General features: G+C 37.5%; 1 protein-coding gene across 1 annotated transcript; it reads left to right on the top strand.

The window, feature by feature from the left end:
• Positions 1 to 7634: 7634 nt before the first annotated feature.
• On the top strand, positions 7635 to 19302 carry LOC308706127 (adhesion G protein-coupled receptor F4-like; the record flags this gene model as incomplete). Its single annotated transcript, XM_081391506.1, has 6 exons — positions 7635 to 8231; positions 8493 to 8534; positions 8669 to 8707; positions 8801 to 8866; positions 17856 to 17912; positions 19246 to 19302. The coding sequence occupies 6 exons, from the start codon at positions 7635 to 7637 to the stop codon at positions 19300 to 19302; spliced, it is 858 nt and encodes a 285-aa protein (XP_081247632.1).
• Positions 19303 to 19403: the final 101 nt, after the last annotated feature.

Here is a 19403-nt window from a genome sequence, read left to right as displayed (position 1 = left end):
TTTGACCTTTGACCTTTTGACAGGTTGAACTTCCAGTATATTGGTCAGGGATTAACCTTTGACCCGGCTAGCCATCGATCATGTGGCTGTGACAGTTAGTTTGATCTTTTAACCCTGTTAGCCCTCGATCATGTGGTTTTGACAGATGTTTGAAGCTGGTGTCAAGAAGAGTTATTTGGGTGTCAAGAAGAGTTATATGGTGTGTGTGTGTGTGTGTGTGTGTCACATGCAAGCATCGGCATCGCGTCCCCTCCCACCCTTCCCATTCCAGAGCGCAGTGAACGTGAGAAAAAGAGATTTTTATAAAATGATTTATATTTCACATTCAGTTATTTCACATATATTTCATATATATTTCACATTCATATATAAAACATTGTTCTTTTTAAAAAGTATATAATGAAATGCTTATAAAAAAATAATAGCTTACTAAAATCTACTGAAACCAATTCTTTCAGTTTTAGATAAACAAAATAATACAAAAAAACATCTTACATAAAACATTCTGTTCTTTATAAGTATATAAATTAAAATATATAAAATAATTATCGTGCTAATTTAACTAAGGTTGAAAAACATTCTGTTCTTTTTAAAAGTATATAAAATATATAATATAAATATCTTATTGATCCAATTATTTCAGTTTTAGATAAACAAAAGAATAAAAATAAAATCATCTTACATTTTTAGAGAGATGAATAAACAATACAATGTATGAAACGGGTTCACAAAAAATTGCAATGTTTAGATACAAATAAAAATCATCTAAGTCTGCTGACTGAAGGGCCCTCCCTACCCTCCGCATCTGAGCTCTGACATCTGAAACATGATTCCCTCCACATTCCTGAGGTAACAGTGAGAAAGGGGTTTCCTAATATCAGACTAACTAAAGTTGAAAAACATTCTGTTCTTTAAAAGTATATAAATGAATTGCTTATAATATAATATAAAATCACAGAGTGGTTCTCTCTCACAGCACCATCTGACAGTCTCTGACTCAGAGGGTTGTATTCAGTGATCAGGATATCAGGTGCTGAATTTATTTCAAAGTATAATCTTAAAAGTTATCGTAGTAAATCGTATAGTATCATATAGTAATGATATCTTTTAAAAATAAAAAGATGTTTTAAATTAAATTCAACAAATTATTAAAATTCTTAATAAAAACAAATATTCTACATCGATGGTCTGTGGAAAAACTTGACTTAACATAATTCGAAATTGAAAGCGTCACAAGTCATCTCACACCTGTGAAATGTTCAATAATTCCTTAAGTTGTATCTGTGAGAAAATTACGACATAGGCCTATCTTCAGAGAGAGAGAGAGAGAGAGAGAGAGCAACAATGAAAACATTTAGAAACTGTGGACCCTCAGGCTGTCCCATTGACAGGCTGTTTATAAGGTCCTTCCGATCAGCGCTGCGTCTTCTGAGAAAGACGTTACTTGACAATGTTAGCTTCAGGATATCCGTTGACAGACCAGATGAGCCTCTGTGCATCATGTCAGAGCGTATGTAATGTTAGTCTGCTAACGCCTTTCCAGAGCCAAAGTTTTGTTCACACTAAATTTATTTCAAAGCATAATCGTAAAAGTTTAAATATGATCTTTTAAAATGAAAGATTGATTAAATTAAATCTTTAAAGTTTGAATACATTCATATCTTCTATTTATCTTTTAGAAGATTACTGTAATGATTTTGTTTAACGGTGACCTAAAGTATAATTGTTATTAAACAATGTCTGGTCAAAAACTTTAGATTGTTGAAAAACTGTACTTAGTCGTCTTAAATCTCATTTATATGAAAAGATTCAATCAGCATTTTATTTATTTTTTTGTCCATGAGGGGTTTCAATTTTTATGGTGGGGGCTTTCCATAGCCATAATCATTTTTGTACCGTAACTGCATATTCTATCCCGAACACCTAAACACGACCATCACAGAAAACTATAAAATAAATAAATCATTTAACCCCCTGGGGTCTGAGCTGTTTTCTGGGCCCTGGAGGTGTTCTGACATGCTCTGACATTTGTGCTTATTTCTGTTACTTGTGAAATTTTCATGGCTAAAGTCTTATTACACTGTATTCAGCACAAACTCTGCTACAATAATATATCAACAGCATGTGTGTAAAAGTTTGTAGTTTTGAGATAATGACATTTATGCGTGGTTTGTGAAAATACAAAAAAAAATTCTCACTGAAATAAGGTCATGAAACCCATACTGATTATTTCTTCACAAGACTTTTGAAAATTGTATGACGTAGCCTAGATTATTTGCTCTAAAACTATGTGAAAATCACCCTGACTGCTCATTCAGAGAAGACAATATATTGATTTAAAATTTTTACGACGTGTTTTGTGTGAAAAAGCAATATGCGAAGGGGCGGATCATCTCATTAATATGTAAGGCTTTTTACACCTGAGAAAGACAAAGACACTCCCTAATGGCCCTATTAGGAGCTTATCAGGGCCCATCATTCTGACCAACCTTGCACAAAGAATGAGGAGATTAAAAAAATCAATGACATTATCCCCTGAGACTCGTCTGGTCTGTAGTAACTCCTCTCGTCTCTGTACGGGTCTGAAGCTTCAGTTCACACTGTAGTTTATCCTTGAAGCGTCTGGGCTGTTTTGTTTATGACAATTTAAACTATTTGCTTTTTGGATTGTTTTTTATCGTTGCATAAAGAACTACTTCACCTCTCTGGAAATGTAAGGTGTTTTTATTTATATATTTATTTAGCTAAAACTTTTACATTTTTAAATACATTTTAGTAACATATGTTATTATTTATTGGTTATATATTTTATTAATAATTTTATTTAATATAGAGATTAGTTCATTTTTTAGAACCATGTGTGTGCGCGCGTGCAAAACAGCTTAGAAATGATGATGCTGGAAGTTTCATTGCGAGGAGACACTGATCCAGCTGAGGAATAGGTCAGTTCTATATTTGCTTTGTTCTAATCGCAATAGTGTCTGAACACAAAAAGACTGTTTAAATATGAATCGCGTTTCTGTGTATGAATGAATGAACGCACAGATGCGCGCTGTTGTGTACTACAGCTGGCAAAAATACTGTTTCAAAATGAATCTCGTTTTTGTGTGTGAATGAATGAACAGCTTTTACCAAACTCTACTGCTATACTGAGATGAGTAAAAATCGACTACAAAAATCGCATAGATTATAAAGTTTTTACTGTAAAATACTGCCACATCAAATAAGTTATAATGTTGCCAATTTCTGCTCATATGTTAAATATATATATTATGTTTTGTCAAAAATAAAGTCATCAACTAAGATGCTATTATAGTGTTTGTTCCAATGTAGGCTATATTCAAACTAATGAATACTTTACTTTGAAATACATATGATAAAATGTATACTTTAGTTTTTACAAAGAAAGATTACACTGGAAATATTGTTAAAATTTTAATTGTTGCTGTAATTGTATAACCTTTTTAATAAAATAGCAAAAAAATATAAATACAAGGATAGTTGTCAACAAAATCTTAAAAGGCCAATAAAAGCCTTCTCTTAAAATTATTTTTATTGTGTTTTATTAGTGACACATTTGAGAATATATTCCAAAACTTTCTGAAAATACAGTATAAGAATTAACTGCACAATTACTAGAAATGTTTACCTTGGATATTATACAATTTGCAAGCACAATTTGTGAAAAAAACAACAACAACAACCGTGTTTCCAACTGTGAACCAATTTTGTGTATATATATATATTGTCCTTGCATTCTTTCTTGTGGCTCAGTCACACACCGGAATGAAAGCTCATTATGTATGCAGCCCCATTATGCGGCCCATTGTCTCCTCAATTGTGAACCACTCAATATTCACGGATCGTTCACGCGCCTGCGCATATTGCCTTTCCAAACAAAAAGTGTCTTACAAAATTTTAATCAATGTATTGTGTTATGTGAATGATTAGGCAGGATGATTTTCAGATCATTTTGAAGAAAAAAAACTCTAGGCGACAAAATGCATTATTCAGAAGTCTTGTGGACACATTTTTAGTATGTGTTTTGTGGCCTTATTTCAGAAACTTTCATTTTTTGTTTTTTCAATAACCATGAATAAACATTATTCTCTCAAAAAGACAAACATGTACATACATGTTGCTCACATATTATGGTAGCCCTGTTTGTGCTCAATAGAGTGTAATTACACCTTTGCCATTCATATTTTTATAAGCAACTGAAAAAGCACAAAGGATCCCAAAAACACCTTAGACCCCAGAGGGTTAATAGAACCCACCTATATCTTCTCTACAAACAAAGTTAATCGTTATGCAGGTATTTAATGTTTAAAATACTATTTATAATGCTTGTTATATCCACGGAGCTGATATGCGTCATTAAAACTCCTTGACTGTGGGAAGTAGGAAAAGCTGTTGGCTGTTGTGTGACAGTAATTTGACCTATTACACAAACTTGCGTATTTATCACGAGGTTGAATCCAATTCTGTCATGACAACTCTCAAAGTGATTGACATGGTAATGGGTATGACAATGGTGCATGTTTAGTCTTGGAATAGATCTCAAATATCAAATATCTCTGATTCACAAATAAATGCCAGGCAGAGTTGTGTTTGGGACATAAAATACATTTGTAAATATATTTTTTTTTAATTTGCAAATCTCTTTTGATTTATTTGTGAATTTTATAAAAAAAAAATGTGAAACTCTTAACATTTATTTGTGGAACAATCCTAACCCCATACAACAGGTCGGCCAGAAGGGTAGGACCTTGTACTGATATGCCCGTCCTTCAAACGCAAAACGTAGGCTGAGTCTAACGGTATGGATGAGCTAGTGAGATGAGCTAGGAAGTCGCTGGCCTGGCTCCCAGAGACCGAAAACTGCTGGGTGGAGTTCTCGACAGCGTCGCCAAAAAGGCCAGCCTGGCAGGTAGGGGCGTTGAGGAACTGAAACTTGTCGGGCTCACACATCCGCTAGGTTCAACCAGAGATGGCGTTACTGGACCACTATGGTGGACATCACCCGACCCCAGAAGCGCAGTGACATTTGTCGCTCTTAAGGCGAGACCCGTCACTGTGCACAGTTCCTGCTTAACCCCATAACTACCCTCACGCAATTCCTTTAGCACCATAGCATGCAGGGCAGAGGCATCTTCTCCACAGGCTCTGTATGCCTTTCTGGCCAAAAAGGATGAAAACGTACAGGCCTTGGAGGGGAGAGGCATATTACATCTCCAGGAGGTAGCAGTCTTTGGACACAACTGCATCACAACCAACCGCTCCACCAGGGGGATCTCCACGTACCCCTTAGCCACCCCACCATCGAGGGTAGTGAAGGTAGAGGAGGTACTAGACCAGTTTCGGACAGAAAAAGGTGCCGTCCATGATCTAGTGACCTAATAATAATAATAATAATTCATTACATTTATATAGCGCTTTTCTCGACACTCAAAGCGCTTTACATAGAAGGGGGGAATCTCCTCAACCACCACCAATGTGCAGCATCCACCTGGATGATGCGACGGCAGCCATATTGCGCCAGAACGCCCACCACACACCAGCTTACTGGTGGAGAGGAGACAGTGATGAAGCCAATCAGTATATATATGGGGAGGATTAGGAGGCCATGATGGACAGAGGCCACTGGGCAAATTTGGCCAGGATGCCGGGGTTACACCCCTACTCTTTCGAAAGACATCCTGGGATTTTAATGACCACAGAGAGTCAGGACCTCGGTTTAACGTCTCATCCGAAGGACGGTGCTCTTTTGGCAGTATAGTTTTCCCCGTCACTACACTGGGGCATTAGGACCCACACAGACCACAGGGTGAGCACCCCCTGCTGGCCTCACTAACACCTCCTCCAGCAGCAACCTGGTTTTCTCAGGAGGTCTCCCATCCAGGTACTGACCAGGCTCAGCCCTGCTTAGCTTCAGTGGGCAACCAGTCTTGGGCTACAGGGTGATATGGCTGCTGGCATGCACTTCCTTGAAAGAAAGGCTCTGGGATGGGGCGCTGAGAACCAGCACGAGAAACCAATTGTCCAGCCTCGAGGGTTTGAGACATGGTGTAGGCCTCCACTTGAGCCAGACTCTCTCGGCGGCCCTTGGAAAGCAAAGCCGTCAGCTCTGGGTCTGACTCAGACAATGCTGCGGTCCCCGAAGAGGGCAATGCAGCCAAATCTTCATCCCCGGACGACTCAAGCTCACCCTCCAATGCCGCGATTGACATCCGCTCATCCAGCAGAGCCCTAAAGGAAACAACTGGCACCCCATGAGAAGGATCAGCACACTCCATTGGAAGCTCCACAGCTTGCAGTGTGCTAGAGAAGCAAGGAGCCCATGGAGATTGGCTACTCGGCGGGGCAGCCCTCACTGTGATCCTCAGGTCACCAAAGCTATCAGGCTCCGAAGCAAACAGCAAATATGCGATGCATCCACTTCCGTATTTATACCTGCGCTGCGTAACTTTGAAACGACTGAAAGGGAACTATTGTTTATTTATTAGTAGAAAGAAAGAGAGAAAGAATGATATGATCCATTTAAGATATATTTTTTCAAAGAATTCTTGTTTTTTATTTGTAATTTAGGTCTTGATTGTGGAGCAGATACCAGAGTTTGTGGCTCAGCTTAGTAATGCTACAGTGCAGAATAATCAGGAGATAACACAGTCTCCTATGACTGTCCAAACAATTGTTCAGATACTTGTACAAATTGCTTATATCTCACAAAAAATTACAATCAATAAGAATGTGATGGAGGTATGTATATTCAAGTTTTTTGTGCAAATTGCGTTTTTATATTTATGCATTAGAAAATGTCTATTAAATTCTGGCTTTGAACAATCTTTATTGTCCAATCTGATCAAATATAATTGTTTCTACTAAACATTAATTTCTTTTTGCAGGGTTTTCTACAAACAGTGGACATCCTTGTATCAAATGATACCATTAATTCATGGAATACATTGAATAATAACAGCACATCAGGAAACAGCAGCATTGCACTTCTGGGCGCTGTTGAGAATATAACTACACGTCTCACAGATGATAGTTTTACGATTAATAGCACATCATCCCTTGAGTTGAACAGAACAGTAGTAACTACATCATATAGTGGTACTTCAAAACTGTCAAACACAACTACTGAGATTCTGATACCACAGGTTTTTAAACCAACCTCCTTAACCATTATCGTCTTTGCAAATCTTGACAACATCCTACCTACTCGTAATATTAGTAATAATGACAGCAGGAAATCAGTTTCCCTCATCAATGGAGATGTGGTAGTTATTAAGGTTAACCAGACAGTTAACAACATTTATTTTACTTTTGGCATTACGAATTCATCTTTGGGAAATCCTCAGTGTGTCTTTTGGAACTTCAGTCTTGACGCATGGGATTCCACTGGATGTGAAGTAAAGCCCCCAGTGAACGAAACTGGCAAGATCACATGTAAATGCAACCACACAACATCTTTTTCAATCCTGATGTCTCCGTTTTCTATTAAAAGCAATGTTTTGGCTTATATAACTTACATTGGCGTAGCTATTTCAATGGCCAGCTTGATTTTGTGCCTCATTATTGAGATTATCCTGTGGAAGTCAAGGACAACAAGAAATGTTGACACACACAACATGCGACGTGTGTTCATAGTCAACATTGCCGTGTCCCTCCTGATAGCAAACATCTGTTTTATCATTGGAGCCACAGTCGCAGAACAAGAGCAACCAACATCAGTGGGTCGCTGCAGTCCAGCGGTTTTCTTCATGCACTTTTTTTACCTGGCTCTTTTCTTCTGGATGTTAATTTCAGCGCTGCTGCTCGTCAAGCCCCAAAGGTTTAAGCCCAAAGTGATGGCCATTGCCTTCACAGTCGGTTATGGTGCGCCTTTGCTCATAGCGGTCATTACTGTTGCATCGACAGCTGGACCTCAGAAATATATCACGAAACAATTAGCATGCTGGCTGAACTGGGATGAATCTAGGGCACTGCTGGCATTTGTGATTCCAGCTCTCACTATTGTAGCCATAAACCTTGTGGTTTTGATTGTGGTTCTGGATAGATTTCGTCACACAACTCAATCGGATGAGAATCATGCCCTGGTGGTCATTGCCCGATGTGTGGCCATATTGACTCCTATCTTTGGTCTAACATGGGGATTTGGAATTGGAACCATGTTGTCCCGTGACTTAGGCATTCATGTGGTGTTTGCACTCCTCAATTCACTGCAGGTACCACTTTCTGTCTATCTGTTTTGACTTTATAGGTTAAATTTTGCTTTTTTAAATGCTAACTTTAAAGCTATAATTGTAAAAAATAATGCAACAATTATGATATTCTGTAATTACAAAAATCAATTTTAAAGCCTCACAAAGATTCAATAAGTTATTTTCCAATGTTGTTGTATAATGTTGAATATAACATTAAACAGTATTGCATCTAGTGTTATTTGCTTACAACATTTCCTACATATTTTTGTAACACTTCTGAAGGGAATCTTTATTCTGGTGTTTGGGACGCTTTTAAACAGCAAGGTATGAATTGATTTGTATCACTTTGCAATTTGACAAACCATTGTGTCAAACTGTGTTTATCATTGTTGAAATGATATTAGAGACATTCAGTTCTACTGCAGTGCTTTAACTCATTTTGTCACTTATTGTTACAGAGCCATGAGGCACTGGCAGGAAGCTCTAACCTTACCAGGGTAAATGCCAACTAAATGCATCTAATGCATGAGTTCTTCCTAATGATAGATGTACTCAGTTTACGGCTGATATCTTAAATATCTGTATTACAGAGTATTCATGCATCATCATCTTCATCATCTTCATCATCTCCAAGCGAGTCGGATGCCATACAAATGGTGCAAAATAGTAGTAAGTATTGTAATTAATATATATATATATATATGTATGTATATATGACATGGCAAGAATACTTTAACATGCAAATAATTATTTGCAGATATGTCCAGCATAACTGAAGAAATATCTTCAAATGACTCTGATGATTCAGGTCATTACATGAATGCATAATCAGCTACTTCATTAACTATTAGTCTACTTTATTAAATATTAAACAGCCTTTTCCAAACAAGTTTTCTACACTGTAAGTATATGTAAACTGTACTATCTGTTACTAATTTCTGGGGGAAAGTGTTTCTATGTTCTGAAGTATTAAAAATGGCTTACAAGATCTACTGTTTTATAAGGGATACTTTTTTTATTAGAATGCTGCGATTTGCATGACTGGATGCACTTTCATTTATATGAGAAAGAAATCTATTGTTAATGTAGATCTAGAATTGAGACAGGCGCACTCAACTCCCAAATCGTTTATGGGTGCGAGTAATAAGTCAAGTCAAGTCAAGTCAAGTATATTTGTATAGCGCTTTTCACAATACAGATTGTATCAAAGCAGCTTCACAGTATTAAATTAAAATAATACAACAAGGTTTGTTTCTAGTGGAATTTATTGATTGATAAAATCAAATTAAATATCCCCAAAATATCCCCAACAGAGCAAGCCAAAGGCAACAGTGGCAAGGAACTGAAAAACTCCATCAAGTGACCTAATGGTGTCCTAAAACTCCATCAGGTGACCCAATGGAGAAAAAAAAACCTTGGGAGAACCCAGGCTCAGTCGGGGGCCAGTTCTCCTCTGGCGTTTATTAACTAGAGGCCGGATTGTAATTTGAACTGTAAGATTAAAAATATTATATGAATGCCTGGCTAAAGAGATGCGTCTTTAATCTAGTTTTAAACTGGGAGAGCGAGTCTGAGCAACGAACAGTATCAGGAAGGCTATTCCAGAGTTTTGGAGCTAAATGTGAAAATGCAGTAAAATGCAAAAGTAAAATCCAGTTATCTTAAACATATCTGGGCCAGTTTTGGCAAAGATATGGCACAGTGGCACTGGCTCACCTCGATGTGAGCCAAAAGTGGCCCACATATAAGATAACAGGGCCACATTTGCAACATTATAACACATCTGGGCCAGGTTTAGCAAATATATGGCTCAGTGACCACTGGCTCATCTGGATGTGAGCCAAAAGTGGCCCACATATAATGTTGCAAATGTAGCCCAGTTATCTTAAAACACATCTGGGCCAGTTTTGGCAATGAAATGGCTCACTGAACTCTGGCTCATCTGGGTGTGAACCAAAAGTGGCCCACATATAATGCTGCAAATGAGGCCCAGTTATCTTAAAACATATCTGGGCCAGTTTGGGCAAATATATGGCTCAGTGACCACTGGCTCATCTGGATGTGAGCCAAAAGTGGCCCACATATAATGTTGCAAACGTGGCCCAGTTATCTTATAACACATCTGGGCCAGGTTTGGGAAATATATGGCTCAGTTATGGCCGCCATTGCTATTCAATGCTTATTATATCAATTATTCAAACAGTGATCCAAGCATTAAATTAGATACAAATACTCTCTAAAGGACATGTTAATGGAAAATATGCTTGTCCCTCAAAAATTCAAGATGGTCGCCATTTTTAAAGATGGCCACCATTCCTGTCGAATATGAATTATTTCAATTGTTCAAATGGTGATTCAAGCATAAAATTAGGCATACTCTTCAAGGAACACTCTTTTGGAAAAAGGTATGTGCCACTCAAAAATTCAGGATTGCAACCATTTTCAAGATGGCCACCATTTTTTATTCACATTTGCAATTGCACAGTTCTGTTTTCCTCGAAAACTAGGGTTGCGCGTAACTCGCCCCGCACCGTTTGTTACAGACCCCTGAGTGAGGTGTCAAATCGACCGGCTCATTGAGGAGAGGTGTGCTATGACTTTTCTAAGCGATCGGGTGTACAATGTTCACACAGCGGACGAAAAAACGGCCAAAGTCCCATTGACTTAACATTGGGGAATTCTAAAAAATGTTAATCCCAACTGCCGTTTTCACACACACAGACTCCAAAGGGCCTGTCACCCCTGCGTCTCTCCCTCTCTCTCCCTCAGAGGATTTATATGATCAAGCAGCCAATAAGTAATGGCCTAAAATCTCCATAGCCACACCCTAGCAACCAGTTACAGCTTTTTTTTTTTTAAAGCAATATCACACTCGCAGCCTTGCGATATTGCTCCATGCTTATGCCTATTCGGCCATAGGCACGAGGCCGCAGGCCAAGTGCCGTACTGAAGGCACTCGTTGACACATTTCTAAAAACATTTGTGGATAAGATAAGTAATATTAGGCCAAATATCTCCACTGTACCTCTTGAGTCTTCTGTCCTGCCAGTTTGCACTGGTCTCCTGAGTCATTTTGAGCCTGTAACTTTGCCTGCTTTACAAGATATTGTAGGCAAGCTCAATCCTTCAGGATCTCCCCATGACGTTTTTTCCCCATGGTTTTTTAAACAAATTTTTGAGGTGATTGGGCCTATTGTCCAAAAGATCATGAACAGCTGCCTTGTAACAGCAACGATACCAGATGACATGAAGCATGCTATCGTACATCCACTTCTCAAAAAGCCAAATATAGATCCGACAGTTCTGACAAATTTTAGGCCAGTCTCAAATCTTTCTTTTATATCTAAGATCCTAGAGAAAATAGTGTTTCATCAACTACAGAGCTTTCTGAATAAAAACAATATTTTTGAGGTGTTTCAATCAGGTTTTAAGAAAAAAACATTCTACAGAAACAGCATTGGTTAAAGTTTTAAATGATATTTTACTGACCCTTGATTCTGGCAAGTCTGCAGTGTTGGTGCTGTTAGATTTGAGTGCGGCGTTTGACACTATTGACCACTCTGTTCTAATTTCACGTTTAGAGCACTAGGTGGGCATTCGGGGAAATGCCCTTAAATAGTTTCAATCCTATTTGAATAACAGAAGGTTCTCTGTTAATATTGATGAGTTTACTTCAAATGCAGCGCCTCTTACGTGTGGGGTCCCTCAAGGTTCTATCCTTGCTCCGATTTTATTCTCCTTGTATATGCTTCCCCTGGGGTCGATTTTTAGGAAACATGGCATCTCCTTTCATAGTTATGCTGACGATACCCAAGTCTATTTGCCCCTGGGATCAAATAACATGGGTTTAGATACTCTGCTGGCTTGTCTAGCAGAGGTAAAGGCCTGGATGTCCCTAAATTTTCTTCACCTTAATGAAGGCAAAACTGAGATCATAGTTTTTGAACCATCAGAAGCTGCTAGCTCCCTTTGCTCAAATTTTGGCTCCTTATCGCCATGTGTGAAACCATTAGTGAAGAATCTGGGCGTGGTTTTCGATAGTGTTCTCAAATTTGACAAACAGATTAGTACGGTAGTCTAAATCTAGTCTAACCTAGCCAAAGTTAAATCATTTCTTTCTTTTAAGGGCTTTGAAAGGGTGATTCATGCTTTTATTTCGACAAGGCTTGACTATTGTAATTCCCTGTATTTGGGCACTAATCAAGCAACTCTTAATCGTCTGCAAATGGTGCAGAATGCAGATGCTAGGCTCCTTACTGGTGTGCGCAAACGAGAGCACATTACCCCTGTTCTTAAATCTATGCATTGGCTCCCAATCCGTTACAGAATTGATTTTAAAGTTTTGATGCTGGTTTTTATATCCTTGAATGGTTTGGCTCCTGTATACGTTTCTGATTTACTTTCCATACACAATCCTGGAAGGTCTCTTAGGTCATCCAACCAGAGACTGTTAAATATTCCGTGGGTCAGATTAAAAAGAAGAGGAGATCGAGCTTTTCCCATTGCTGCACCAAAACTTTGGAACAGCCAACCTGTTTTTATTAGAACTGCCACTACACTACATGAGTTTAAAGCTAAACTCAAAACCTATCATTTTTCTTTGTCTTATAATTGTAGCTGATTTGTGTGGTGTCTGGTATGTTAATTGTAGCTGATTTGTGTGGTGTCTGGTATGTTGATTGTAGCTGATTTGTGTGGTGTCTGGTATGTTCTGTGTGTTTGTCTTGTATTTTATGTTGTAAATGGTGTTAATTCCAATGTTATGTGCAATAATGTACAGCACCTTGGTCAAGTCAAGTCAAGTCATTTTCATTTATATAGCGCTTTTAACAATGTAGATTGTCTCAAAGCAGCTTTACAGAGATAAATGTATAATTTAACGTAAGATTGTTTTGGCTTTATAGCGGTTCTTTAATAAAGTTATTTTCCAGCTAAAGTTAGTTTTGATTGATTCGCTTCCGTCGCAACGATCATTTGTTTTTAAATTAGGGCCGCCAAGACGACACCATTCTCTCTACACAGACTTTAAACGCGAACCTGTGAGAAACGCTGATGGCGTTCACATGCGCATTAAGAACGGGTTCTATAGTTATGTGCGTTTGAATATATGTGTGCAGGTTTGGAATTCCCTGCAAACCAAGCCTAAACAAATTACTGGTGTTTCCTTATAGTTTTGATTCAGAATTTTATTTTATTTTATCAATTCGGGGTAGATACGCAAATTGAGTTTTCCCGACGACGCGTTATCTGTAGAGTGGGAAAGGGATCCTCCATAGGGAGAGACTAGTTGGCACTTCAGCACTGCGTTGACACCGGGTCCAGGCGAAGGTCCTTCATCAGATCTGGAAACGGCCTGGATCCGGCAGGCTGCGGGAAAACCTTGGGATAAACAAAGACACTAAAATTAGCGTAGATGCCATTCTTCTCATGATGTAACAAGTACATCAGGATTTATGGGAAGTGTTCCCGGTTCCAGCTGACCTAATCTATGCAGCCTAATATTGAATTATAGAAGTCTATAATGTATTATGTGAACGCTATGTCAAAGAGATGTGTCTTTAATCTAGATTTGAACTGACAGAGTGTGTCTGCTTCCCGGACAATGGTAGGAAGGCTGTTCCAAAGTTTTGGTGCTAAATAGGAAAAGGATCTACCGCCAGCAGTCGATTTTGATATTCTAGGTATTATCAACTGGCCGGAATTTTGAGATCGCAATAGACGTGAAGGAGTATAATGCGTTAAGAGCTCGCTCAAGTACTGCGGAGCTAAACCATTTAGTGCTTTGTAAGTAATCAGCAATATTTTAAAATTGATGCGATGTTTAATAGGGAGCCAGTGCAGTTTTGACAGAACCGGGCTAATATGGTCATACTTCCTGGTTCTGGTAAGAACTCGAGCTGCTGCGTTTTGAACCAGCTGTAGTTTGTTTATTAAGCGTGCAGGGCAACCACCCAGTAGAGCATTACAATAATCTAGCCTTGAGGTCATGAACGCATGGACTAATTGTTCCGCATTTGTCAATGAGAGCATATGACGTAATTTAGATATTTTTTTAAGATGGAAAAATGCGGTTTTACAGATACTAGACACGTGACTTTCAAATGAAAGATTAGTATCAAAGAGCACACCCAGGTTCCTAACCGACGACGAAAACTTAACAGAGCAGCCATCAAGTGTTAGACAGTATTCTAGGTTATTACGTGAGGAAGTTTTTTGTCCAATAATTAGAATCTCTGTTTTTTCAGAATTTAGAAGTAGGAAATTACGAGTCATCCAATTTTTTATATCTGCTATGCATTCTGTTAATTTAGTGAATTGGTAAGTTTCGTTAGGTTTTGAAGAAATATAGAGCTGAGTATCATCGGCATAACAGTGAAAGCTAATTCCATGTTTCCTAATGATATCTCCTAAGGGCAGCATGTACAGAGTGAACAGCAGCGGTCCTAGTACTGAGCCCTGTGGTACGCCATACTGAACTTGTGATTGATAAGACATCTCTTCATTTACTGCTACAAACTGATAACGGTCAGATAAGTATGATTTAAACCATGCTAGTGCAATTCCACTAATGCCAACATAGTTTTCTAGTCTATTTAAAAGAATGTTGTGGTCAATGGTGTCAAACGCAGCACTAAGATCGAGTAACACTAATAGAGAGATACAACCACGATCGGATGATAAGAGCAAATCATTTGTTACTCTAACGAGAGCAGTCTCAGTACTATGGTATGGTCTAAATCCGGACTGAAAATCCTCGCAGATATCATTTCTTTCTAGAAAGGAACATAGTTGTGAAGATACTGCCTTTTCTAATATCTTTGACAGAAAAGGTAGATTCGAGATCGGCCTGTAATTGACTAATTCTGTAGGATCAAGTTGTGTTTTTTTAACAAGCGGTTTAATCATAGCCAGCTTAAAGTTTTTTGGTACGTATCCTAGAGACAAAGACGAAGTAATGATATTAAGAAGAGGATCTATGACCTCTGGAAGCATCTCTTTCAGTAGCTTAGTCGGTATAGGGTCTAACATACATGTTGTCGATTTAGATGATTTAACGAGTTTAGTAAATTCTTCCTCTCCTATAGCAACGAATGAATCAAATTTTTCCTCAGGGAGACTACAATGCACTGCCTGATGCGATACTGTAGTAGACGGTTGCATAGTTATAATTTTATCCCTGATATTATCAATCTTATAAGTGAAGAAGTTCATAAAGTCATTACTGCTGTGCTGCTTGGAACCTTCTGTGTTTGAAGCTTTCTTTTTCGTTAGTTTAGCCACTGTTTCAAATAAATACCTAGGATTATGTTTATTTTCTTCTAATAGGTTTGAAAGATAAGCAGATCTAGCAGCTTTTAAAGCCTCTCTGTAAGCAATCGAGCTCTCTTTCCATGAAATGCGAAATACCGCTAGTTTTGTTTTCTTCCAGTTGCGCTCCATTTTTCTGGCTGCTCTCTTAAGGGCCCGAGTGTGCTCATTGTACCACGGCGTTGGATTATTTTCTTTAATCTTCTTTAAGCGCAAAGGAGCAACTGTGTCTAAAGTGCTGGAAAAGAGAGAGTTAAAAGTTTCTGTTGCAATATCAAGTTTTTCTAAGCTATCTGGGATGCTGAGATGATGAAACTGATCAGGAAGATTATTAATAAAGCAATCTTTAGTGGCAGAAGTGATAGGTCTCACATATTTGAAACACGGAGTCGGCTTTGCAGCCTTGGCTAAATGTAATTTACACGAGACTAGATAATGACCTGAGATGTCATCGCTCTGCTGCAGAATTTCAACGGCATCAACATCTATTCCATGTGATAATATTAGATCTAGAGTATGATTACGACGATGAGTAGGTCCTGACACGTGTTGTCTAACTCCAATTGAGTTTACAATGTCTTTAAACGCCAAACCCAATGCATCTTTTTCATTATCGATGTGTATATTAAAATCACCAACAATTAGTACTTTATCTGCAGTCAATATTAATTCTGATAGAAAGTCCGCAAATTCTTTGATAAAGTCTGTATGGTGCCCTGGTGGCCTGTATACAGTAGCCAGCACAAATCTCAAATGTGATTTATCATTTATACTATATATTTTTACATTAAGCACTAACACTTCAAAAGAATTATATTCGAAACTTGATTTCTTATTGGTTTTGAAACTATTACTATAAATTACAGCAACACCACCCCCTTTGCGTTTAAGACGAGGCTCATGTTTATAACAGTAATCTTGCGGGGTGGACTCATTTAAAGTAATGTAATCGTTTGGTTTTAGCCAGGTTTCTGTCAAACACAGCACATCTAGGTTATTATCTGAAATCATATCGTTAACAACGAGTGCTTTTGAAGTAAGCGATCGAATATTCAGCAACCCAAGCTTTAGCATTTGCTCATCTGTATTATAGCTGTTTTTTATTTGTTGAACATCAATTAAATTTTTAACCTTAGATAGGTTTAAAATTTTTTTGGATTTCCCAAATCGGGGAACAGACACAGTCTCTATATGATGATAGCTAGGTGAAAGAGGCTCTATGTGATGGGATTTATCTGACCTGGGTGACGCGAGGCCGCTAGCAGACGGTTGGTTTAGCCAGTCTGTCTGCTTCCTGACCTGGTGCCCAATTTGTGGGCAACTGTCATTTTTAGGCTATAAATAATCTTTCTTAAAGATAAAAAATATATCATTTTAATTGACATTATAATTGATGAAATACGATTAAATGAACGACAAAGCAGCAGAAGCTCTTGTGAGAAAATATTATTTTGATAATTAAAATTTTCAGCCCCCTGCATTCATGACAAAATTGTCCCTTTTTTTGCTTCAGCTTACTTCTTTATTAGAGATAAGATCTCTATTTTGTTTATAACAAAATATTTACTGCAAGTTGTCTTAAAAAAAAAAAAAATCAAACTGATTCGGCCCTTTAAATTTAAACGTAGCCGTAAAGCGCGAAAAAGGCGCTCGAAACCAAAAGGTCAAAGGATTGTCAGTTGGAGGGAGGACGAATACTGCAAACAATCAAGGTAAGATATAATCGATACATTTATATTTTCTTAGCGATTGCTTCGTTATATCCATGTTGTGTGAGTTAATGGAATAACTTCTAATTTCGAAGTAACATTATTTTGGCAGTTTAAAACTAAGCTAGATCTATTATGGTTGTCGAATGCGAAATGAACAAGTATCGATTGAACGATAGATCTTGCCAACCTTCAGTCAGTTCTGCACGGTGAAAGTATTTAACTCTTGTCTTATTTTGGCACAACAATGAAAAATGTATATATAATAGCCTATAGTGTAATTTTTCATTCATGTTTATACATTGGGCATACAGTAATACTGCAGTAACTGCACTAGTTTTATTACTTTGTGACAGCATTTTTCGTTAACTAGCAATAATGCACAAATTACTACATGCTTTTTCTTACAATAAAAGCTTTTATGAGATGATTACAAAGTAACAATAGCCTAATAGATATTATTGAGCAAGTTGGTTCAGGTATTATTACTCTATGTATTTCACATTTTTAGTATACCCTAGTAATTTTAAAAATAGTTTGCCTGCTTTGTTTTTTTTATTTTTTTTTTCATTTAATGTTTTGAGTCAGGATGTTCACCTTAATAACATGTCAATGTGATTTGCTACAGAAAACTGCTGGTGGGAATAAAATAGCCTACAGTTTGGAGTTCACTGTCACCATTAAGGTAAGCTGCTGATACATTTCATGTGGTACAAAATAAAAAAGTATCAATGAAAAAGCTTCTTTTTTTTTGTTTTTGTTTTTCAGCGCACCTGGTTATTGACTGTACTTCATGTAATTGTAGGTGTAATTACTGTTAGTGTGGGGAATTGTGTTATTTTAGGAACGGTTCATATAGATTTTTGCAACTGGTGTTTTTTTACTTGCTATGACCCCACTGAATACAAAACAACCTGTTTCCAATTTTTTTCTTCATTTTTAGTGCCAAAATTCAAGATGGCAGACAATATATGCAGAAAAATCACATAAAATAAAATATATAATCTTTTCACTTCTATGAAAGCTTTAAAATGGTAAACTTTTTGATGAATGTATTCCTAATAAGGCAGACAAGTGAGACACAGACTATTTTAAAAATAGTTATTGGATCATTTACCAAAAAAAAATTGAAAAAAAAAAAAATTTGAAAAAAAAAAAACCATCTGCATTTTGTTTCATTATTGAAGAGTTCAACAAAACAGTCAGCCATTGTCACTCAAGTATTTATCCTCATCACTCTCCCTGTCACTGTCTGACTTTTCAATATTGGTGCATGTCTCCTCAGAGCCCTCACACCTGCAAAGTTGCGTGCATGGTAAGTTGTTGCTCTTGCAAGAACACCTTTAGTCCAGACGTTTTAAGCCAAAATGGGGGTCAACTGTGAACAAACTGCAACAGAAGCAAACTCAACTGATTTTGTATCCTCAATATGTCCTGAGTAAGGAAAAAAAAAGCCCCGAAGAATCCCATTAGGGGAAAGTTTTGAAAAAGACCCAAATATAGCCTATTCATACGCCTATTCATTATTTTTCTCACATGAATAGGGTAAAAAATGTAACCTTTAGATATCACCATGAAAATTACTGAGTTGATTACTTATATCAAGACAAACAAAAAATGTATTACAAGTTTTTTTTTAAATTGTTTGTTAACATGGACAAACGGTGCATAATCTAATAACAGATGTGCTAATTTGCATAAATACCACAACAGGTCTAAACATTGGGTATAGCCAGGGGAACATGTCTTGTTGAATCTTGTTGACACATAACAGTAAAATACTTAATGTTGTAAGGTTAAGGTCTGAATGGAACCCATTTAGGCTACCCATGAGCATTAATACATAGGGGAGTGAGCTGCACAAACTCAATGCAGATGGCCTGTGACGAGAATGAAGATGAGATTCTCTAGTGGTGAATTTTGTACACAATTAGATCTTTTTATCCAGACACTTTTTATTTTACCTACCTTTTTGTCTTCTGCATTCTACTCACCCTTGTCTCCTGTTCTTCCCTCAGACTCATCCCCCAGTAACAGTCCTACAGACCCAGCCCCAAATCCCATCTCTGCAATAATAATTAATAAAGGCTGTTTTAAAGTACTTCTTCCTGCCTCTATGTATTAATGCTCATGGGTAGCCTAAATGGGTTCCATTCAGACCTTAACCTTACAACAT

Source organism: Scardinius erythrophthalmus, assembly GCF_964197995.2.
Source record: "Scardinius erythrophthalmus genome assembly, chromosome: 17".
Lineage (NCBI taxonomy): Eukaryota > Metazoa > Chordata > Actinopteri > Cypriniformes > Leuciscidae > Scardinius > Scardinius erythrophthalmus.
This window is presented reverse-complemented; position numbering and strand designations above follow the sequence as displayed.